General features: G+C 44.2%; 2 protein-coding genes across 5 annotated transcripts; one reads left to right on the top strand and one right to left on the bottom strand.

Moving 5' to 3' along the window:
* Nucleotides 1–732: 732 nt before the first annotated feature.
* Nucleotides 733–17,443, bottom strand: maco1b (macoilin 1b). Of its 4 annotated transcripts, none has more exons than XM_083632497.1 (11): nt 17,207–17,443; nt 15,614–15,767; nt 12,925–13,051; nt 11,297–11,420; nt 9,423–9,601; nt 8,236–8,806; nt 5,984–6,142; nt 5,498–5,680; nt 5,157–5,277; nt 3,981–4,155; nt 733–3,126 (listed from the first exon to the last, which is right to left on the bottom strand). In XM_083632497.1, the coding sequence occupies exons 1-11, from the start codon at nt 17,284–17,286 to the stop codon at nt 2,924–2,926; spliced, it is 2,076 nt and encodes a 691-aa protein (XP_083488623.1). In that variant the 5' UTR covers nt 17,287–17,443; the 3' UTR covers nt 733–2,923. The 4 variants fall into 4 exon arrangements, with proteins under 4 accessions (XP_083488623.1, XP_083488624.1, XP_083488625.1 ...); XM_083632498.1 differs by having other exon boundaries at nt 8,236–8,803; XM_083632499.1 differs by having other exon boundaries at nt 15,626–15,767.
* Nucleotides 17,444–19,365: 1,922 nt separating this feature from the next.
* rhd (Rh blood group, D antigen) lies at nt 19,366–24,505 on the top strand (the record flags this gene model as incomplete). The annotated part of the gene is made up of 10 exons (XM_083633338.1): nt 19,366–19,516; nt 20,685–20,871; nt 21,161–21,311; nt 21,817–21,964; nt 22,383–22,555; nt 22,892–23,029; nt 23,119–23,246; nt 23,394–23,473; nt 24,134–24,207; nt 24,395–24,505. 10 exons carry the CDS (start codon nt 19,366–19,368, stop codon nt 24,419–24,421), a joined length of 1,257 nt encoding a protein of 418 aa, XP_083489464.1. The 3' UTR covers nt 24,422–24,505.
* Nucleotides 24,506–24,529: the final 24 nt, after the last annotated feature.

The following is a 24,529-nucleotide window of genomic DNA, read 5'->3' as shown; positions in this document are numbered from 1 at the left end:
GCTTCAATTCACAGTTTGACAATTAAAGGCGAGCACCATGCATGGCCCCCTTGGCATCAGCTAATTAGTCCACAGGCCCAATCTCATTTACCTACAGCAACCATGTGCTGTTCTGAAGAGCTGCCAGCTGGCCTTGTGGGGGCCGTTATGTCTCTTATCATAAAGTAGTTGGCATGAAAAAGTATTTATGAAATTCCTTTTGTCAAGGGTTGAATGGGATTTTATAATCTTTAAAAAGACAAATGAGTGGTTCTTGACAGAGTTAATAACCAGTCTTTTTGGGCAGAGATAATCTCCTTCAACCTTAATTAAGATGGACACTGCCTCCTAGTGGCAGGAAGGTGACAATGCATTTTGACAGAAAGTGATGTCTGATTTTTTTTTGTCTATTGAAGCTCCAATTTAGAATTTGTCAAACTGAACATTACAATTTAAGCATTTTTGCAAACCTTATGTCGCATTATAATACATCTGTTATAATACAGGCTATTTTGCAGTCGGCTAGTGGTCCATCCACATCCTGGTACTTGGTCATACAAGGCCACAAAAATGTCTTATCTTCCTCCCTTTGATGATGGTGTCTCAGTTGTAAATTAAATCAAATGCTAATTATACATGGATTAATGTTTCAAAATAAGCCGGTAGTCGGAGTTGAAAACTTTGCAAGTTCCTAGACATGCGGTGAGTCAAAACATCGAGCCAAAATAAGCAGAGAAACTCATCTAGCACCACTTGCAAGAAAAAAATGTTTATTCCTTGTAAACCTCACAGAGCGAGAGCGCAGCCAAGGTCAGACCTGGGGAGAAACAGAGCGGTGACTGTGGGCATAGAAAACAAAAAACAAACAAAAACACTTTTCTATACTTTCAACATCAGCTGACCAACCAACTGACTAATCCGCAATAGTCACAACATTTTCAGGAGCCCATGACATAGCAATCTGAGCAAAAAAGCTTCTCCATATACAGTAGGTGAAAACCACACGCACGACAATGACCGTTTCAGACTCAAGCCATTTCTCCCTGCAGGAAATAACAATAATACCAGAAAGAGTAAGGAAAACTGACTGCTTTGAACACCAACTTCCCAGATAGTTGCAAATACTGTAACATTCACAAAAATAATTGTAATTTCCTAGTCCCTTACTTTCAACTACGTAAACAGTCTACTACAAACAGGTGACCCAATTTCTCTACCTGCTTGACAGAAACTTCAATTAAGTGATATTAGACAAACACGTCAGCCAATGTATTTGCAGTACATTCCTGGAGAACACAATAGAGAAACAAGCATTCCATTCTTGGCACATGGACTGAAGTTGAATATTCATTAAATAAAAGAATAATAATTGGAACCACAATATTAACTTAAGTGGAGCAATTTCTCTCTCATTTGGCATTTCCAAAGCTTAGTTTGTATACATTGCACAATCAGAGTCCGTCTTTACAGTTTTTTTCCCTTTCAAAAAGATGTTTTCTACAGTGCAATTTTAAAGTCAGAAATTAAAAACAAACGTGGACAGCAGCTAAACCAAGGGAGCGGGGGGGATTGACAGCAGTGACATGTGCTTGGGGGGGCTGTGGGGGCGGGGCCATGCGGAGAGCTTGAAACCTAGCTGTATGCAGTAGACTGGTGGCTCACATCATATCGGCCTACTGGCAAGATGCACATTGGTAGTCTGAGGATGACGAGGCTGGAAAGGACAAAAATGACCGTCTTGTATTATGCCGTTGTCCAATGTGTATTCATCAGGGCTGGTAGGTGTGGTTGGCAGAAGAGAAGAAATGGTCCTCAAGTGCTGACAAGGGATCAGCTTGAATCAATAGGGAATCAAACCATGACCACATCAGAGTCCAAAGGCAACTTTGTCCCACTCTACTGGGAACTGCCAAATCATTATCCTTTCCAGCTTGGCCAGATAATTCACAACCAATTCAGATGGGCGGGGGCGTATCTCCTAATCAAAACCACTAATTAAGTCCTGTCTCAAGGCACTGTGATCATGACGACTGGTGAAAGACTGGAGAACTTTGAGAAAGCTTTATATTTTACAGACTTATCTCACTGCATTCTTTATGCAACTCAAACACTTTGTTGAACAAGACGGTAGGGGAAACCAAACCACTTTTGTCATTGGTGCTGGACATTTGGTGCCGCTTAAGTTTGTTCACTTCGACATCTTTGCTAATTAGAACGTCTCTGTACACCGCAAGATCTTTCCCAGCTTGCTGGAATGAAATCAACACTTGCATCTGAAGAGCGAACAAAGAGAGGACGACACAATACACTTTAAAAAAGCATAACAAACCATTTACACAAAACCCAAGAACAGCTGAGAGCAGGTTTAATTTGGTGTCCAATTATGGATTAAAATAATAAATTAAATTAAAGAGTCTGTGCCAGCTTTGCACTACATTCCTTTGTTAACATCCTATCTTGGGGGGGGGGGGGGGGGTTTGACATCTGTCAGGTCTTCTGGCAGATAAAGTGAGGACAACTCTGTATTCCAATTTTAGGAGGCAAAAACAACCTAAAAATAATAATAACCTGCCATTCCCCTGAGGCCGAAGAGCAGGTAACTGGTTGTAGGTGGTTGAAGTAGTGGTGGGAAAGGGAGAGTAATAACACCCTTGAGATAAAGATACATGCCCGAATCTGTGAGGTTTCACTAGACACTTACAAGAGAAAAAAACTGGGATTTCCTAGTTGACGTGATGTCCGTTTAAGTTTTTTTTTTGTCTTTTGTTTTAACTACAACAAATACAGTCACACGATACAACATCCTTCTGACCTGGCGAGAGGAGAAAACAAAAACCCAAGAAAAAAACAACGTTCTCTGCCGAGCAGATTTGGAGGTGGTGGGCCTGTGGGGGGATGATGAGAGGATGGCTGGAAGGAAGGAGCGGCAGGAAGAAGGAAGCGTTCACTTTTTGAGGGGCTGGTAGACGGAGGCGTTGGGGTCCAGGCCGGAGGGGTTGGTGTCCATGAACTTGGAAGAGTAGTGGGGGGCCACGGGGGCCATGCTGCTGGTGTCGGCTGTGTAGGAGATGCTGGGCATGACGGCCATCACCTCCGCTATCTTCTGCTTCAGGTCTTTTATCTCCTGGTCCTTCTGCAGGATCTGGCCTGCGCACAGACATGGAAACATCGACAAAAATGTCTAAACCTTCTGTGAAAATCAGCCACATATCAGGCAAGAAAATAATGATGGAGTTGTAAAGGAGAGTGAGGGGATATCAGCCACAGAACAAAAGAGGCTGAGATACCTTTGCTTAAAAGATGAATTAGAGGTCTGGAACTGAGTTAGTAATCATCCTCTTCATTACTGTAACTCAACTAAAACTATAATGCAATATCAACTATTAGGTGATATGTGGAATACTATTGGCGAGATACTGCAATGCACTTTATACATTTATTGGATTTAGTGGATATACTGCTGAGACTATAATGGTTGTGCCATTTGATATACTGCATTGGATTTCTAAATAGCCTAAGGTCTTTAACCATCCGCAGCTTCATTTACATTTGATTGCATTACAGTTCCTAGTGCTATGACTATTCCTAGTACAGTACAAGGGAATTTCTACTGTGGTTCAGACCACAGAAAATATACTGTACACTGTGTGGCGGCCTGGGAGAACGCTTCACATGTCGCGGCTACACATTGTTGGTAATGAGCCAAAGAAGGTCGAACATTAGTTTTGCAGGTATTTTGAGTGATTTGGTTACTTTCATCTCCATAGTACATCATGGTGAATAATCATTTTCATAAAACAAAAGGGAACATTTCGTGGAATGCCGCTGTAGAAAATAGAATGTTGTGGAATGTTTAAAGCCATTTTCTCACGTTTTTACTTTTAGACACATAACAGATGATTGAATATTCATAACTTTTGGTGTGAGAGAGCTATCTCAGTCGTTCAGAAAGCTATACACGTGTATAGGGGGATGTGCATCCGGCTTCAGTGTTGGCTGACCTTGTGCGATCTCCAGCTGCCTCTTGGCATCGCCCAGTGCTGAGAAGAGGTCCAGTTTGATCCTGGTCTCTGCGCTCAGGCTGTTCTCCAGGTGCTGGGTCTTATCTTGCATGGCCGACAGCGCTGACATCAGCACCTCTGTGTCCTTTTCGTTCTCTTTATATTTGTGCAGCTCCTGAGTGAAGGACGACAAGGGAGGAAGTCGGGTGATGGCCAGTAGGTTAGCAACTGTGATGGGGTAACATGGTGTGCTGCACTGGGTTGCACCAGCTGTGTGTAAGTTCAAACGTAGCCTAGTGTGAGCGTAAAGTCTCACTAAGTCTCAGTTTACTTTGAATGGTTGCACCAACTGAAATAGTTCCAATGTAGGCATAAGTTACAATTTAAGCCTTACACCTAGCCCTCAGTAGTTGTAAAGTCCTCCGTAAAATAGCAGTTGGCAACTTGGCATGGCGCATTGTTTTGAAAGGTGTGTGGTAACTTGGAGGATGAGGATGTTTGGTGATTAGCAGCTATTTTAGCCATTTAAGCTGGGCTACTGCGTAGCAAAGTGCACGAGACTTGCTTTTGCACACACTTATTGAGCATGACAGGTTGTAGCCGACAACATAACATTACATTAAAAGCAACAATAGACCCTTCTCACGGGGGCCATTTTGTGTCGAAAAGGCAGGATAAACACAGGTGCAAGCAAAACACTAATGAGGGTTTCCATCTTCCATGATTGGAAGTTGGAAACCCTCATTAGTGTTTTGCTTGCACCTGTGTTTATCCTGCCTTTTCGACACAAAATGGCCCCCGTGATAAGGGTCTATAAACGCAGTGATCGACAACACAAATATCCTACTTTGCGTTTGCGTTGACTTTGCTACTATAGTTAGAAAATCACCAAACTACTTCCTGGTATGTGGATGCCAATGTACAGCTCACCAGCCACAAGTTGGTTGATATTTGTTCGACTTCTACTGCCTGGTTTATGAGCACAGTGCACACTGCATTTCCTTTATGCAGGGCTCTTGGGGCTCTGTGCATCCCTAAGAGCTGTAATTACTCTAAGCACCGTGCATGGCAAAAAGCATTACACACATGGCTCCTACCACTTTAGCACCTAATCATAAGTAGCATCTTTAGCTCACTTGGGCACAGTCAAATAAATGGAGGGGGGGGAGGACTCACCTGCACTTTCATTTCTAGCTCTCTGATCTGGTCCTCCTTGAGCTTGATGTCCATAGTTAGTTTCTTACACTCCGTCTCTAACTCAGTGATACGCCTCCTCAACGTGTCTGTGCACTCCCCTCTGAGAACAAGAGGGGGAAAACAAGTGAATTTACATCAATGCTAATCGTAGCTTGAAACAAACAAATAGGCAACTATTAAGTCAATCTTGTGTTGGTGGATTGACTATTGACAACTCAAATGTCCAACAACTCCTACACATTTCGCCCATTTAAAAATTGTGTACTTTCTCTAGAAATTCATTTCAGAGGGGTCTATCTCAGTGAGAATTTCCCATCTACCTGGATGCTGCAGCCAGGGCTACTGCTCTGGCTGCTGTGGCCTCCTCGAGCTTCTTGCGCTTCTTCTCGTCTGCGAGCTGCTTCTCGGCGGTGGCGCGCGCCTCCTGTTCCGCCTTGAGCCTCTTCTCCAGCTGGCCTACCGCCTGTTTGTCCTTCTGCTTTGCCTGCACCGCATTATGGAGCCTGTGCGCACACACACACACACACACACATGGATATCTATGTTTGTATGCATATGCATTATATATTTATGAATGAATGAATGAGCAACTTTTAAATTAAGCTCTAAATATGCTTGTCTCTTTATTGAATGGTTTGTATTACCTTCTTCTACACACAAAATGGCATTGAAAAACAGGTTGAGATCATTTTGGCTGTTGTGTTGTGCCTGGCTTTCACCCTACTAACACTGACACCTTGTTCATAATTCAGTTTTGGTACAGCCAATCCTTGCTCTGCGACCTGCTGCATACGGACACCACTCACTTGTTCTGCAGCAGCTCATTCTCCTGGCGCAGCTGACCAAGCTCGGCGCGGATGGAGCGCTCAGCACTGCCCAGCGAGCCAATCTGACTGCGCAGGTCCTGCTCCACCTGCCGACTGGCCTGCAGGTCTGCCTTCAGCTTCTTAACATCCTGCTCCAATCTGGGAGGGGGGACAGAGGAGATGCATATTTTGACATGCTATATGACAATGAACATTTGTGTTGATGGTGACATTATTTTCAATACGGTCTGAATAGTGGTTGAAACACTTTCAGTTTCTTTTCTGGGATTGATTCATATTGCCTGGCACAGTGCAGCCAGTTTGACTACCAACTACAACCCAATTTGAAGAGCAGACACTTTTCACTTAAATGGCTGAAACTGACCTGGTGTGAAAACAATTAGTCAGCATTGTTGGCTCATATCAAAGTTGCCGCTTGGTGGAGCACATTCGACTAGAGCATTATGAACAGCAACAGCTTAGTTCATTTGAAAGAACAACTTATGTGAAATGTGTGAAATGAGCAATAAGTATGTTCAGTGTGTTTGTCTGTCTATTTGTGTTGGCCCTGTGATGGAGACTGGCCAGTGTTTCCCTGGGAGAGGCTCCAGTCCCCCTGTGACCCTGAAGAGGACTAAGCGTATGGAGAATGAATGAATGCATGATATTCACTACATACGTAAATACAATTCATGTTGAGTGGCCGGTTGTAATGGCCATACTTGCTGGTGTATGAATGGCTCATGCTATAAAAAACAAACCATTATCAGCCAATCAGATTCAAGCTATGATAGTCCAAGTCAAATTCAATAATGGGCCAAGTCAAATTCAATAATGGGCCAATCTGAGCTTAATATTGGCTCCTTTTCACATCATGAAGCACAAGCTGCAATGCAAAAGAGCCACAAAGGGGCGGGGCTTTATGGCAAGATGAAGCTGTGAACAGGAAGTGAAATGTGATCTCAAGAGAGCTGAAGTGAAAACATGGAGAACGCAGACAGTTGACTCAGTTTGATTTATAGATGAGTAAATGTGAGAAGATTCAATTAAATACTGAAGCTGACCAAATGGACTCCAGAACGTGAACTAGGATTTAATGATGCACACAGGGATTGATGTAATCTCTCAGTACTTTGACTGGTCCGGCTGTGTTGACATCTGAGACGGACAAGAAACAAACTCAACCACACCAAAAATGCACATTACAAAATGTTAATTAATGGCGAAATCAGAGAAAGAGAGAGACAGCGAGAGATAGACAGAGAGACAGAGCAAGAGAGAGACAGAGAGAGATAGACAGAGAGACAGAGCAAGAGAGAGCCAGAGAGAGATAGACAGAGAGACAGAGCAAGAGAGAGACAGAGAGAGATAGACAGAGAGACAGAGCAAGAGAGAGACAGAGAGAGACAGACAGAGAGTGAGTGAGAGAGATACAGAAACAGAGGAAGAGAGAGAAGATAGAAAACATGTTGCCCGTCAAACATGTCAAGTTGCAGAAACACAACAGGAGAATGAAATGCATCACATAGTATGACTCTTAGTATAGTAATAGTAGTATAGAGACTCTTTTCTTTGACATTTTAAATCATCTGTGCCACCATCAATACCACACATGCTTTTCCTGGAGATTTAGAGAACACCAAATGGCAAACGTATTAGGGCTGAAATTCACTTTAACACCCTCGGCACGATTGAATCACGTAACGGCCACCTGTGGCTCGTATTGTGTGGTTTCTGAAGTTCTCATGCGTGGACACAAATTTCATGCAGCCACCACACAGCAGCCAAGTAAGCCATTTGACACCTGCGAATATGATCCTTACATGTTTTTAACAGCTTGTGTGCGTGTGTGTGTGCATTTGTATTGTCATAACAAGCCTTTCAAACAGTAGGAAATTTAACAAATATTTTGGGGGCAAATTTTGCCCCCACAGTCTAAAAAATACAAAACTTTGGGGGCACTTAAAAAAGTAATTAAAGCATAACGTTGCTCAAGCGTAGTGTGGACAACAGCGCTCTGTGTTTTCTTCGTCTTCTTCTGGCAACCAGCTTGCAGGTGTTGAGTGTGCGATGAAATTTTGGGGGCAATTTTTGCCCCTGGATCATGGTTTATAGGGGCATTCTGAGATTTCTTGGGGGCATTTTTGTCCTTGCTCCTGGCTAAATTCCTACACTGCTCTCAAACATGAGGTTCTATCAGTATAGTGCATTCGTACTCAAACATAATGAATTGAAAAAGGTGTCCTTCTTACCTAACAAGTGCTTCTGGCTTGCTCAGCTGGTTGTTGGGGATACAGTTATCTGTGGGATCCCTGTGGGAGCCACTTGATGTCCCCTTCCCCGGTGTCAACTTCTGCTTCTTCTCATTCTTCCCCGAGGAAGAGGAGGATGAGGGCGCAGAGGAGGGCACACTGCCGTTGGTGGCGCTATGGCCGCGGGGCGAGGAGTTGACCGCTGCGGCGTTGCTGCTAGCGTTCTTGTAGTTTTTGGAGGAGGAAGAGGAGGAGGAGGAAGAGCAGGAGGAGTTGTTGTCCTCTTTAAGCAGCAGGTTCTCTGTGCTGCCCAGCTCTGTGGTCAGTCTCTTGTTGTTCATATGGTTCTCCATATACTCCATCTCCTGGAGTTTAGAGTCCACCGATGACGGCAGGATGCTGCTGCTGCTGTTGTTGTGCTGCTTTTTAGCCTCCCCGCCGCCCCGCCCCTCTTTCCCTTTTTCTCTGTATTCGAGCTCCGGCAGCGGTGCTGGTGTCTTTTTACCGGCCGGGGCGCCGTTCTGAGAGGCTGGGGGCGCGTCCACCTCAGATATTCCTTTAGCTGCTGCTGCTGTGTGGATGAAGGAGGGAAGCAAAAGAGATCAAACACGTTTGATGACGTGACCAGAGACTTCATCTGAACGAGAGCTTCCAGAAGTCCTAATCTCATGTCTAACCACCATCCCCTCATGACCGGTCCTGTAACTGACATGCCCTTCCTCCAGCCCATTATGGTTAACGAGCACACGCATCTTCAAACTTCTATTCCTCTGAACCCAAACTGCCATTCTGCAGCTACATGTATAAGGACAATTGATGACCTATTGATGATCAGGAGGGGGGGGCGCTAAAATTAGATACCAATTAGATAAGATATACTCGTGAAAATGGAGAGAAGCCTGCACCTGAATTAAATCCAAGTACATGTATTTGGAATTTACCAGCCTGTTATAATTACAAAACCATCCACACCCTCTGCATCACTGTAAGTGTGATGTACTGTGGGGTTAATGTTGGCAACCTGTTACAGAATACATACATACTGTACATGTGCCTCAGGCTGCCTAAGCCAGGTGCCCTGTGTGTGTGGGAGAGTTTGTGTGTGTGTGTGTGTGTGTGCGCGCGCGCGTGCGCGCGCGTGTGTGTGTGTGTGTGTGTGTGCGTGCGCCTGTGTGCTTGGCTCTCACCTTCCTCTGCCTCCCTCTCCTGCCTCTGCAGCATCTGTTGTTCTGGGGGCAGAGCCTGCTGTAGGAGCTGCATGTAGAACTCGTTCTCCTTCTGCACCTCCTTCTGCTTGCGGAGGCGCATCTTATAGCTGACGTAGCTCTTGAAGCCAAAGCCCAGCGTGACCACTGGGTAGCCAATGCTACAGAGATGGATGGAAGAATATGCATTCACAATGGGTCCACAAAAAGTATCAAAATACAAACAAGTAAACGTTCAATTAAGTGCAGGGTGCAGAGTGGCCCCCCCGGCCATTTTCTAATAATTTCACGTTCGTTTTCATTGTGAATTAGAAGCTAATTCACAATCAAAACTAACGTGAAATAAAGTTTGACTGAGCTCCAGCTAAATTGTCAAATACCGCCGTCTGCTCACTACCCAGGCACTTATGTATGTACTTATAACCTAACTAACTTAAAGCAGCTACGAGCAACTTTTTCGATTGTTATTAAACAGTATAAATTTAATATCAATGCATCACATCTTACCTCTAATAGTCGACGAGACCAACGCAGAGTAGTCTCGCTTGAACCCCGAGTGAATCGGCCAGTGTTAGTCTGTCTGTGGCCAGGGCAGATCAGGAAGTGAAATGAAACGGTTTGCAGCAGCCACTTCGGCCATAACCACAAAATAACTTCCAAAAAACCTGTTAGAATATAACGAGAGATGTTCCCGAGAGTATGCGTGGCGTTCACATTGTTTATGCTATGTTGCTAGGCAGCGCGAACGGGGTAGGCAGGCAGCTGCGTTTCACTTCCGCGTTTCACTTCCGGGTGTAGCCGGTCCGGCGGTAGGAGAGAGAGAGAGCCCCCTGTTGACGCGAGTTTAGATAAGACACAGACTTAATAATCACCTAAGGGAGCAATCTCTGATTGACACGGCTTTGGTCTCAGCTACTATTATAGGTAAGATGTGATGCATCAATATTGTAATTATACTGTTTAATAACAATCGAAAAAGTTGCTCGTAGCTGCTATAACCTAACTAACTATCCGGTGTGCACAACATTGTCAGACTAAACTCCGGCTGACACCCCAAAAACCTACAATCTGCTACAGAAAAATGTATATTGTTTGTTTATTAACTTGCCCCTGGCCTCCTATCATTTCACGAAAGTGGCCCCCGGGCAAAGCAAGTTGAGTATCCTCGGTTTAGGGTATTATCGCTCAAGCATCATTTCTCATTTAACTATGCAAGTGGAAGTGAAACAAAGGACTCCCGCACACTATCTACTTCACTTGCAATGAAACCAGTTTGAATGAGAATGACTTTTTGCTACGCAGACCTTCAGGTATGCAAAAGCTCTGCTCCCTATGTAAACAGCTCAGTTACACAGCATCATGTGTGTTATCACAGCCAAATCCAAATCCAGCTCAAAGGTCTTAAGGACTCATTTGATTATAATTGTAGACTTGTCTTAGCCTGAGGCAATGAATGACCTTATAGATGTAAAGCTGAAATGTTCTGCTAAACCTCTCCGAGGATTTTTTTTCATAGCTGTACAGACTTGCCTGCTAACAGAACCTCTCTTAAGAGTAACAAATTGAGCTCGGGGTTATCTAAGAGTCTTTACTTATAGACTAGCAAATATGATATGGTTCCACAATGTATTGCTGAGAGCTGATGGGGCAGAACGATCGTCAGTTGCCCGTGGACTGGTAAAGGCGTCTAAGTCCGCATGATCCCTCTACACTACAGCTTGCGGACGTGCTCATGCTAGGCAATAGCATGGACACGCCTCTGGATCAAGGGCAGTGAAAGCGTCGACAGTGTGCCACTGCCCCCAGGTACCCCCAGTGTGCCACTGCCCCCAGGTGAGAGAGAACCACTGACTCACCAGTGTGCAGCGAAAGGGCGACACAAGTCCACATGGAAGTTCTTCAGGTCTTTGAATCTGATGGCTGCCTCGATGTACACGAAGAGTATCCATAGAGACACTGTGGGCAGACAGACCCCCCTCTCTGTGATCACACACAAAAAGAAGAAGAGGAAGCGGTTAGGAGTCAAAGGTACTTTTAGACCAACAGCACTCACTAAATGTTGTCATGACAGTGAACACATGATTAACTCTGCAATATGCATGATGTACAACTGAAGAAAACCTACATGAACGTCCTCTCTCACTCTCCCTTCTGTACAATACAGGCCGTAAAATCTCCCACACTCAGCAGCATGCACTGACACACCAGGAGCACTGAACAGACAGCGTGGTCAGGACACAGACACCAGGAGCACTGAACAGACAGGGTGGTCTGGTCAGGACACAGACACTGCCCATTGTCTCCTGGGCTGAAATAAGCCCAGACACTTTCACCAGCAGGCTGTGGAGTAGTAAGAGATATTAATACTCCCATGACATCCTGTAGATGTGAATGTCAATGCTCTGTAAGGTTGGAGGGGTCAGGGAGCTACTGGGGACCCCTCTGTTCACACCCCCCCCCCCCCCGCCCTCCCCTCCCCCCCAACTGGCATGGAGACTCCAATCTGACACCTGGCCTTTGGTCAACACAGGGCCCTACCGCTAAATCAGACTGATACCTGATCCGGACAACGCTGCTTGTTTACAGACGCACGCCACGCTAAATTCTAAGAAGTAAGCTTGCTCTTTGTAAATAAGATAACACAATGTGCGTGGGCCCTGCACAGCACTTTTAACACCTGCTTGAAGAACCCATCGCACCACGAGGGAGAACACAAAATACAGCAAGCTCTAAGGGTTAACACAGGATGCTACCATTTTAAAGTGTGGTTTAGCGCACGTATCCTGTTCAAATGCTCGTGTTGAAATGCACAAAAAGCTCGTCTCTCAGCCATGTCTTACTGCCTTGTTAGACAGCGCCTAACACAGTTGTAAACTCTCAAGGTCATAGCCATGAGGTAGCTTTTGTTCCCGATTTATGAGCATTTTGCCAACTTCAGTCAAGGTAATCAAGGACTATAAGAACATACCTGGCCTGTCTCATTTTCCCATACACAGGAGAGAGGCTTACCTGTGTGCCAGACGTACTGCACCCACACGTAGGTACACAGGAGAGGCTTACCTGTGTGCCAGACGTACTGCACCCACACGTAGGTACACAGGAGAGAGGCTTACCTGTGTGCCAGACGTACTGCACCCACACGTAGGTACACAGGAGAGAGGCTTACCTGTGTGCCAGACGTACTGCACCCACACGTAGGTACACAGGAGAGAGGCTTACCTGTGTGCCAGACGTACTGCACCCACACGTAGGTACACAGGAGAGAGGCTTACCTGTGTGCCAGACGTACTGCACCCACACGTAGGTACACAGGAGAGAGGCTTACCTGTGTGCCAGACGTACTGCACCCACACGTAGGTACACAGGAGAGAGGCTTACCTGTGTGCCAGACGTACTGCACCCACAAGTAGGTACACAGGAGAGAGGCTTACCTGTGTGCCAGACGTACTGCACCCACACGTAGGTACACAGGAGAGAGGCTTACCTGTGTGCCAGACGTACTGCACCCACACGTAGGTACTGGCAGCAAAGAATAGCCATTGCACTGGGATGAAGAGCAGGCATATGATGTCCGAGGTAAACGCCACACACACAAAGAACACTGAGAAGGCCTGTCGGAAAGAGGTGAGGTGGATTATAAAAGGTGGTTATGATAATAACATGGTAATATAAACATACGCAGAAAAAAAGAGATGTAAGTCTTGTGTCCCTGTTAGCATTGCATGGCTCTAAGCTGATGAATCACAAGTTCAACACATCAATGCCAATCAATGACTACGTTTACATGCACACAATATTCCGGTTTTTGACCATATTCGGAAAAAGTCAATATTCAGACTAAATGAATAATCCACTAATATTCCCATTCACATGGATGCAGCTGTAGCTCGCCCTTCCACGTGGGGGAGAGAGAGATGCAGGTAGAATCAGCAGAGTTTTTCTGTTCAGAACAAACAGAGGAGCCCTGACTGTATTCTTACCAGCATCATCTGGTCCATTTCAGGAGCTTGCTGCTGAAAAGTTTGGCGTTGCAAAACTTGCGATATCCAAGTTTTTCATATTAAATGTAGACTACGTTGTTAGGCCAGAGTCAGTTATAAGAGTTGCGTCATCTTCCGTGTTTCTCATCTCCTCCCGATCAGAAATGTTCCTTTTCGCATGCGAGAGATGATGGATTATATGATTATATCGCCTCTTCTAGCGCTTCTAGCACACATCAGCTGACCGCAAACAGGCAAGATGCATTGCAAACTGTGGTAAAAACCCTGATTGAGATGCATATTCCGAATGCGCTGTATACATGATCAAAGAATCCTCTTAAAACCCGAATAATACTGGAATAACCCACGTCTTAATCGGAAAATGCTAAATTAGGAAAAAGGGCAAATTCGGAAAATGCAAGTGGAATATGCTGTTTACATGACCCTTATCAAATTCAGAATATTGTCATTTTCCGAATAATAGTGGAATATTGTGTGCATGTAAACGTAGTCATTGTTTAGTAGCGCCTGCTCTAGAGAATTTAAAAGGCAAGAGAAGGGTAATCAGTATGTAAACCAAGGCTGACCGATTTGGGGGAAATATATAATTGCAATTTTTCGGACAGATACTGCGATTGCAATTTGATTTGCAATATACTGTAATGAATCAAGCCTAAGTTCAATATTCACTGTGTAATAGATTTAAAACAATGGTGGTAGGATTGAGGGCGGTAGTCATTAAAAAAAAATCGAATTGTGTTTCTTTGACAGAATATTGCAATTGCTACCTTGTTTGTTCTTGTTTTCATTTCGCTTAAGAAAAAAATATATGTCGGTGTGCAGGATTAAGTATGAGGAAATGTTTTCACCAATATTGAACTTCATCCATGGACCAATGATTACCTGCAGCAGCACTAAAATAACTTCTTTAGAAGCTAATTTTAAACTTAAGCTATAAATTGCAGAAGTGCATATTGCAATTTTGACACCCGCCCTTTGGATTAGTTGTTCAGCTCTAATATAAACATGTAAAGGTTACACTACTTCAGACCTAGACCATTCTCATAAATCATTGAAGTAGCACTCAAAACTGCCTCATCTTGCATTCAGCAGCAATTCTATTACAGTAACCAGTTTCAGTTCCAGTGACGACTCATTTTCAGTGTATTGCAGAGTTAAATATACAGACTTACTGTATGTCCCAACTTACTTTCAATACATCACAGAACAGGCAATATGCCAATTTTGCACTGAAATCATGTCGATTTTTTTTTACAGTTTGACGCATCTCCAATAGACTACCGGTACTTGCACAACTCCACTACTTCCTGAAATGAGTAGGGCATCTTGGTTTCCTGTGGATGAACTGATTAATGTCAGGTGTGCCTGACTGCTGCAGTCACAACAACAGTGTTCAGGCACACCTGACATTAATCAGTTCATCCAATAGATAGGACAGGAAACCAAGATGCCCTACTCATTTCAGGAAGTAGTGGAGTTGTGCAAGTAGTCTATTAAAACGTTTGGCGCAAATTGTGGAATTTCAATTTTCACTTTCATTTCCACATTTGTCTGGATTGAGTACAAAGCTAGAGGTCTACTGGTCTTTTTCTCACACAAGTGGATGGGAAAGAAAGGTGTGCGGAGAGTTTACAAGCAATAGCTGTACAGTATGAGCACCGGCGAGATTAGTCACAAAGAACATAACGTGATGCGCAGCATTGCAGATCGCTTCAAATCAATTTCTATATACTGACCAACTTTTGATTTTGAGGTGGCACATGCCTATGGAAGACTATGTATGGGAAACACTGTAATGCTCAGGGATTATGAGGAACATCAAAACCCGACATCCCAATGGGAAATCAGAAGAGAGGATAATGCAAGTCTAGAATTCACAGCACGTCTGCACTTGTTTGATCTCCTTTTAAGTGCACTGCCAAAAGTTATGAGTGCAGCCCAGAGAAGGGGGAAAAGGGTTGTTCTCTCTTTTCTTTACATTACATTACGTCATTTCGCAGACGCTTTTGTCCAAAGCGACTTACAAAATCACAATTTGTCAACAGTACAGAAAACAACTATGCAACACAATCAATGACAGTTAAGATATTTTTTATAGACTAGCACCATGTAGGAAGTAGTTAGAGAAGGAATAATTTTTTTTATGAAAGGATAATATAAAAGCATGCGTACATAGTCACCTACCAGCCCCTGGTATCTGAAGGAGTCGTACACGCTCCTGATAAAGAGCCAGAACGGCCAGAGGTACTCAAACCTAAACTCCAGCACAAAGTCTGCCAGCAGCACCAGTGCCCACACCACCAGGAACTTCAGGTACAGGAAGGTACTAAACAAAAATAGATAGATCAAACATGGGATAACATAGCCACAAGATATACTGGAGTCTGGAACACAAACACACAATAAACCCTCTCCAAGTATTCGTTTTAGATTGTAAATCTGACTTGTGCCAACAAAAATGTTTCTCATCTTTCATCTCTACAGCCAGTATATGGAAACTTGGTGGCTAATTCAACAAATGAAAGAGAAATCTGCTTGTTGTATGTGGGGTGTGTATCAAGTGTGAGAAGTAGGCTATGTGTGCAGCCTAGTGCTGCTGTTGAGAGATTAGATGTGCGCTGCATTTAGTCTAAGCAGTTTATATTATAAGATTCAAATGAGCATATGTGCATTGAGCATACATTTAAGAAACACTTTAAGCATTCTGGAGGAGACATAAGGTTGCATCAAAAAAAGAAAGAAAAAAGGAGCAATCCACATCATCAACAGACCACTGTACTCTGGCATGTGCAATCCGAAGGTGCCACCTTGATAATGTGGGCATACTTTGATATGTACTCTATGTGATGCTGGCCGGAAACATGACAACACTGCCAAACTCTGATCTACAAATTTCTAACAGCATGCAAGTGTATATGTTTGAGTTGTTAGATAATTTGGCCCTGTGAAGAGACACAGTAGGGGTGTTCTCTGATCTGAAGCGAACGTTTGCTGTTTTGTAGTGAGGGCACCTGTTCAATAAGGACTACCTCACATCTCCTGCGCTAGATGCCACGTGTGAAAGTAGCTAAACGCTGGCCTTTTGCATTTGGTTTTGTCGAGTATGTAGGAAGTCATTGACAGGTGTGGCTGCGCAGGACAGATGACTATCAACCAAGTAACGTTAACGTTACTTCGGTCAAAACAAAAGTGTGCAACACAAGCACTGCACAAGTCATGATCGAGTTGACTAAGGTTACAAACTATTTTGATTATTTAACATTTACGTAAGTTGCACTATTGGTTTACGTTAGTGCATTGCCTGTAACGTTAGCCTTAGTGAAGTTTGGAAGACAAAACTGCAGTGCTAGCTAGCATACCTTAGCTAACTGTTAATTTTAACTTGGCTAGCAAATTATAATAAACGTAAGCTAACGTTAGATAACCAATGTCCCTAGCCTCAACCCCCATCCCAAAAAAATCGATTGCCTACAAATCCACTAGTTCAAGCAGTCGTGAGGGAGACTCTGACATGATTCAAAACAGGCTGTTACGAGGCCTAACGCTACAGCTAACCTTACCTGCTAATCTACAACAACAACAGCACACAGCTAGCATAAACTGTCACTAAGTTAGCTACCCATGGCTATGTTAGCAAGCTAGCTGGAGGTGGCATTTCAGTGACATCAATCGTAGTGAGTTTAAATTCGTGTAGCTGTCGAGCAGCTAGCCAGTGGCCCCCATTATTGTCGTGAGGAGCACCCCTTGCTTCGTCAGGCTCCATACCTGCCGTATATACCCTCGGTGATTCGGTTCCGTTTTAACGGCCGTCGGAGTTTGCTGCAGTCCGCATTGCGCCGCTTCATCCTCCTCCCCTTCGCTTTGGCCTTTGGATACCCACTGTAATCTTATCCAGTTTTCTTGCGTAGTCAGACAAAGATAATAAATGAAGTGCCTGTGGTATATGTCGCTGTTATTATTTCCCCCCACTGGAAACAAAGAAATAAATAAAGGACTCTCTTCAGGAACCTCCTCTTTTCCTCTTAGCGCAGGCTCAATAAGCTCAGACCGCGCTGTAATTTGCGTACGTCAAATTGTGAGACAGGTGGAGGGTCCAATCAATCTATTTGCTGAGGCCTCCCGCTTTGATGGATGCGAAGACGGTCCATTTATGTTCCGCCGTGGCCTGTCACTCAGCTCTCATCCGCCAAAGACGATGGGGAAGGGGAGGAGACAACGACCACTTTGTTGAACGTCTCGCCGTTCAACCAATCAAATCGTTTGTGGACATATCGGGCATCGGTGAATGGCCAATCAGATGACGACGTAGGCGGGCTCTTTCATGAAGGTTTCTGCATAGGCTTTATTATGTGCAGAATATGCAGGCGAGGGGGGGAAATCCCTTTGTGGTAGATACAAAAAAACATCCATCCTAACATGTCGGGGTTATTTATATCTGAGCCTTTGTGTATGGCTCATTGACAGGCCTGCCCCAAGGCCTGGTAGGCCATCTAGCTTTTGTTGCCAGGTTATTGTGCGTGTGTGTGTGTGTGTGTGTGTGTGTGTGTGTGTGTGTGTGTGTGTGTGTGTGTGTGTGTGTGTGTGTGTGTGTGTGTGTGTGTGTGTGTGTGTGTGTGTGTGTGTGTGTGTGTGTGTGTGCGTGTGCGTGTGCGTGTGCGTGTGCGTGTGCGTGTGTGCGCGTGTGTGTGTGCGCGCGTGTGTGCGTGTGTGTGTGTGTGTGCGTGTGTGCGTGCGTGTGTGCGTGTGTGTGTGTGTGTGCGTGCGTGTGCGTGTGCGTGTGCGTGTGCGTGTGCGTGTGTGTGTGTGTGTGTGTGTGTGTGTGTGTGTGTGTGTCTGTGAGAGAAAGAGAGAGCTATTTCCATTGACATTGTTTCCACCAGGAACACAATCTTCTGTTTTGAGTGACTTGATAAAAGAAAAATATTGAAGGTTAATTAATACCTGTTGATTATTAACAGGTATTGGACTAAAATATGTTACTCATAGCTGGCCTACGGATGAATTCTGTGTGTCAGCCTGTTGTACCGTTAGGCTATCTTATTGCAGTTCTCTTTTTTATTAGCATTACAAAAATATGATAGCCCTGTTTTCTGTTGGGCAGTAACAATTTACAGTTACAGTAATTGGGCAGTAACAGTTACAGTAACAATGTTATTACTTTTCCAAGTAACTAGTGTAAGGGATCAGCTTCACCTCTACCTGGATTTTAACCACCAAAGTCAGCCTCCATGAGCCAGGACAGACCCCCTTGGCCTGGAGGTTATTTACCAGGATTTTAAGCTCCAACATCAGCCTGCATGAGCCAGGACAGACCCCCAGGCCTGGAGGTCACCTCTACCCGGATTTTAAGCACCAAAATCGGCCTCCACAACCACTACCAATCATGTCGCCACCCAGCTCATGTTTTTTTTTTCTCACAAAATTGGACCTTTAAGTCTACGTTCATAAACTATACATGTCAGATCATTTCTCAACATTGATGAACACCCACAAATAAGATTATATCATTTTTAAACAGTCTGTCTCCCTAAATCCGGCATAGCACAACTTTCAATACTGTCCAGGCATTCTGGGAGTTACCAGAATACCACTGTTGGCTTGATGGGAGAAGAATAGTATGAGAATATAATACATTTTCAGGTTAGCTCCATGAGCCTTTTTAGAGCCTGAAGGTGTTCCAAGTGACCAGCAAAATACATTTGACTCTGTTACTCCCTACAATTTAGCACATTGTGAGAATGTAAGGAGGAATTTTACGTCAAGTTTCACTCTCCATACTGTCAGTACCCCTCGAAAAAATGACAGCAGGATACATCAGACACATGAAAGGCTTTGCATGTGCATGACTTGGGGTTACGCCCCTTTTCAAAGTGGCGGCAGCAGCAGATGTGTCAGTTTGAACCCCAGTGTGCAGAAAACCTCTCATGGCTCCTCAGTACGCACCAAGTCTGCGCTCCCGTCTGGCCCCTCTGCTCCTTCTCCTGCAGACAGGATTCATTGTCATATTTGCCTTTTACGTTGAGCTCGAACAGAATGTCAAGACAGATGGAAATACCTTCAGCAGCGTTTACTCAGGTGAGTTGTTCTGGGGAGAAGTGGAGGAGGGAATGGAAACGTATCTTATGTTATGGTATGTTCTCAATGGTTAATCAGTAGCCTACCGCTTTGTATATACATTTAATGGTTGAAATAATACAGCCTTTAAGCTTTTCACATATGGATTTCATGGGTTCTTGAAAAAGAGAATGCGGTAAAGAAATAACACAGGGAGAGTGGATGATGGGGAGTGGCTGCTGCTATTACTGCTGGCTGGGCAATGATAAGGTTGTGCTTGGCTACGTTCACACAGCCATCCTTAGTGCTTGAATCTAATCTTTTCCCCCCAAAGTGACTCAGGTCAGTCTTTTTCACGACTGTGTGAACAGTACAAGTCACATTGAAAGTGACTTTTTTAAAGACGACCTGGGCTACTTTCAAATGTGGAAAAACATCAGATTCGAATCTGATGTTTTGGAATGTGACTCCGGTGTGAACAGACATCTGGCCCATATCTGACTTCAATGTGACTTTTACGTCATTCCAGAGAGACATTCATCACTATTCTGCACTGGCGGGAGGAGGGAAGACCAAGCGGGCAGATTGTGATTACAAACATGGAGGACAGCTGCGAGGGAGCTAATCAGTGGAGGGACAGTGAGGTTTTAGACCTTATAAGTATTAGCAAGAAGTAGCAGCTATTGCTCCACAGAAAGCCATTATTAAAATGTTGGCTCTCTTTCTCCTCTTCCTCGCTATCTGCTCCCATATTCGTTGGCTTCCACTGCACAATAAATAAATGTAAATTAAACCATAAACAACAGATGAAACAACATTGTCAGCTACCACCATGTTTACTGCTGTCTTCTTCTGGGTTTACGTAGAACAGCAGTGTGCTGCGTGTGATGTTATTGTTGTTCTTCTGCGTATGCCAGTCACTTCAGGGCCGTGACCTGTTCACACTGGAGTCTGATATGGGCCACTTTTAAAAAGTCTGTGTGAACAGCCGCACAAAAAATCAGATGTGAGCAACAAATCAGATTCAAGCACTAGGGTTTGCTGTGTGAACGTAGCCTTAGACACTAGGGGTGCAGATGATGACCTCAGCTGAAATGGCTACGGCCTTCTAAAGATTGTTCTAACTGCAAACATATAACTGATAGGACTGTCTTTGTGCGGTAGCAATATAAGTTTGTTTCTCTTGCAGAATTCCAGGATGTGAACGTAGTGGTGATTCTGGGTTTCGGCTTCCTGGGCTCTTTCCTGGTGCGGTATGGTTTCAGCAGCTCTGGGTTCAACCTCCTCGTGGCAGTGTTGGCAACCCAGTGGGCCATCATCCTCAATGGCTTCGAGTCCTGGTATCACACAGGAAAGATAAGGGTCGACTTGAGAAGGTATTATATCAGCTGAAGCAAACAGTCCTGATTTCCCATGTTCATTTGGAATTACACATTGCATAGGTGATATTGAATCTATAAAAAAAGACACTTTGAATACTAGCTGTCCTACATATAAAGACAGGATAGTGATCTTAACTTTATAAGCAAAATACCCACATTGTAATACAGCAAACTACTTTAATGTGTGGGTGGTAAAGTGGCCTAGTGGTTACAGTGACCATCCCATAATTGAAAAAGGTCATGGGCTCGATAAGCACAACAGCCGTAATGCATTTTGTCTCAGTTTGGTAGTTGCGGAGATGTGCGCCGCCTCTGTCCTCATATCCATGGGCGCAGTGCTGGGGAAGACCAACCCTGTCCACCTGCTCCTCATCGCCCTCCTGGAGGTGCCAGGGTTTGTCCTGAACAGATGGCTGCTCCAGACCTTCCTGAAGGCAAGTGCTTTACACTCATGTCACCAACATGTCCTGTGCACCAAAATGGGTGTGTAGTCACCTCGTTGTGTATATTATTTGTCACCTCGTTGTGTATATTATATGTCACTAGTTCTGATACCCGTTGAAGCACACAATTACTGGCCATTTAGTCAGGCCTCACTCGCAGAGTTGGCATGGAGCCTCTCCTCTCTCTCCTCATGATGCTAACGCTATGGAGCTCTCCATGGTGCTGAACCTGTGCTCGCTCATTTTGGCCACTAATTAGCAATTTTTGCCCATACCCGTACCAAATACGAATGCGGTCAGGCCGACGGTGTCCGAGCGAAATGAAACAGAGACACATACATACATACATACATACATACATACATAGAGATTATACATAATGTAGATTTGCTGATTTTGTGTTTATGTGTAAGTAAGATGTATAGAGTATGTGCAACACTCATTCCGCATACATGCTTTGCACTTATAGTGAATATAATGATGGTCCTGATTCCAGGTGCGGCCTCTGAACAGCCTCATGCTGCTTCACATCTTCGGGGCCTTCTTTGCACTGATGCTGAGCTGGACTCTGTATCGGAAAGGATCACAGCAAGGATTTGAGAAAGAGAAATCTGACTGCAAAACAAGATTATTCTCCATGTTGGGTAAGTAGCAGACTATGCCATTGATTTTGCCGTTTCCCATAAATGTAAATGTTGACTCTAAATGTTGATGCCTGCAAATGAATCTGCCCTAAATGTTGCAGTGGGGTGGGGTGGCGGTGGGGGTGACCGTCCTCTAACTGGAGTGTACTTTTAACTGTTGCCAAGCATCCATCTTGCTTAGGTGTCCTTGAGCAAGACACTGAATTCCTACTAGCTCTCTGTTGCTGACCTCTGAGGGGGTCAAGCAAAAGAGAATTTCACTATGCGGATCATTATTGCATTAACGATGCAACAAACGCTAAGAGTCATTGACCAGAGTTCATGGTCATTACGTATACGCATTACTTTAAACAATGGGAATTTCACAAGTGTGCTTAGAGCTGATCAGAAATCATGTCATCTGCTGACTGTTCTCCAGGGTCTGTGTTTCTGTGGATGTTTTGGCCCAGTGTGAACTCAGCCCTAGTGGACCATGCTGTACCTGGGAAGAAGCTCTGTGCAATTTACAGCACCTACCTGGCCCTGGCTGCTAGTGCTGTGACAGCGGCTGCTGTGTCTGTGCTCTCCAGCCCCAAAGGAAAACTCAACCCGGTATGATTTCGTTATGAGCTGGGAGATCAGTGCAAGGGCCTGTACCTGTCTTTGGAGCATGAGAACCATGAAATAATCTCAGATTTGCTAAAGAGAAAATTAAGGGAATGATTTTGGAATACCTTACTTTATCAGACATTAATCAAAAATCGATCTAATTGATCAACAGAACAGTTAGTACATGAGAATGTATTGCTGCAAATTCTGACTCGAATTGTCCCACTCTTCAGTATCTGCAAGTCAGTAAAGTAATAACTCATTTCAAAATAAGAGATGCATAATATCAATGTGAGGACAGATTTTAAGCATGGCTTTCTGTCTTCATTCCTCCATCAGAGCCAAATGCAGAGATGCACCCTTGCCGGTGGAGTTGCTATGGGGGTTTCCATGACGGTGGTTCATCTACCGTGGGAAGCCATGATAATCGGATTTACTGCTGCTGTGATATCGACCCTGGGATTCCGTTACCTCCAGGTTTTGATCGCCAAGTGAACACATTTCCCTTGATTGAGCAAATAATCTAGTTATTGTGTACCACCTCACATCCTCCTGTGTCTACCCAGCCCCACATGCAGCTTGCGTTTGAGTGCCATGACACCTGTGGAGTTCTGAGTGCACATGGACTGCCCGGTCTGCTGGGATGGATAGCACATCTCCTCCTGCAGATAAAGAATTCTGATGACCACACAACGTAGGGATGCACACTGTCATATGAATTGCATTTACACATACAGTACACACACAAGGTTCTGACACATACAGTACACACACAAGGTTCTGACACATACAGTACACACACAAGGTTCTGACACCCTGCATGACTGGTCCTTTTTCACAGGGCAATCCGGTTTGCTGTGTTCCACATTTGTACTCTCCTCATCACCTTAAGTGTTAGTATGTCCATGGGAATCATTACAGGTATGTCTTCTCTCCGCCAAGGTGCTTTCTATAATAAACCGCCTTGAATGAACATAAAAGAGGGGAGCAAAGACCCCAATAACTGCTGGTCAAGGCCCAGACTGCATTATTTTATTTTGTAGTGAAACAGCAGTGTGATCAAAAGTTAAATAAAACAAATATTTAACAAGCGCAAATTCACAATAGGTGCGACCACATATGCGAACTTCCTAAATGCAGGATGGTAGAGGCAGCCCACCCTACTCTGCCTCTGCCAAAATGTGTCCCCCACCGCCCCCTTTTAGCCAATTGGCATGAACACAAACACACACCACACACACACTTGACCCCATGCCAAATTTCAGCCTTCTGCGCCTCTGCCATCCTGCATTTCGAAATCCCCCCATCCTTAGCCAATTGGCATGAACACAAACACACACCTGTACACACCTTTGGGCTCCTAGGGTGAAAACTGTGCCCGCTAAAGGCTGCTGGTTGCAGCTAGAAAAAAAGAGAAGAAATGTTTTACTTGAGACATTATTTTTCTCAGCACACCTTCGCTCACTCCTAGTCCTAGAAAACAAGTATGCTGCGTTAAATGGATCAACGTCAGTCAATATACTAAAAGCATGTTAGTCATTCATGACGCCTGTTTTCTTAACTTTCACATGTCATCAAAAGGACTCCTACTCAAGTGGAACTTCTGGAGACCGCCGCAAGACAAGAAATGTTTTGATGACCAGGCTTTCTGGGAGGTAGGTATTCAAGATTTGTACTTTTCTAAGAGGCAAAGTACAGGTCTATTTGTAGAATAGTAAACCGTATTCAGCTTTGCATTATTTAGTGTTTCATACAAAGGAAAATAACATGTACAGATATAACAAAACAAAAACAAGTCTGGAGAGCATGAGTGGTGTCCTGAAAATGTTCCATGTGTTGCAGTTTCCCCATCTTGTAGTGCACAAGTAAGAAGTTGGAGCACGGAGAAGTGGAATCATTGACATATGTCACTGTATATAATGACATAATTATCCTTATTTTTCATGAATAGTAGTCATTACAGGTGCACAAAAATAA

The sequence above is a fragment of the Poromitra crassiceps genome, assembly GCF_964638095.1.
Source record: "Poromitra crassiceps genome assembly, chromosome: 3".
Taxonomy (NCBI): domain Eukaryota; kingdom Metazoa; phylum Chordata; class Actinopteri; order Beryciformes; family Melamphaidae; genus Poromitra; species Poromitra crassiceps.
This window is presented reverse-complemented; position numbering and strand designations above follow the sequence as displayed.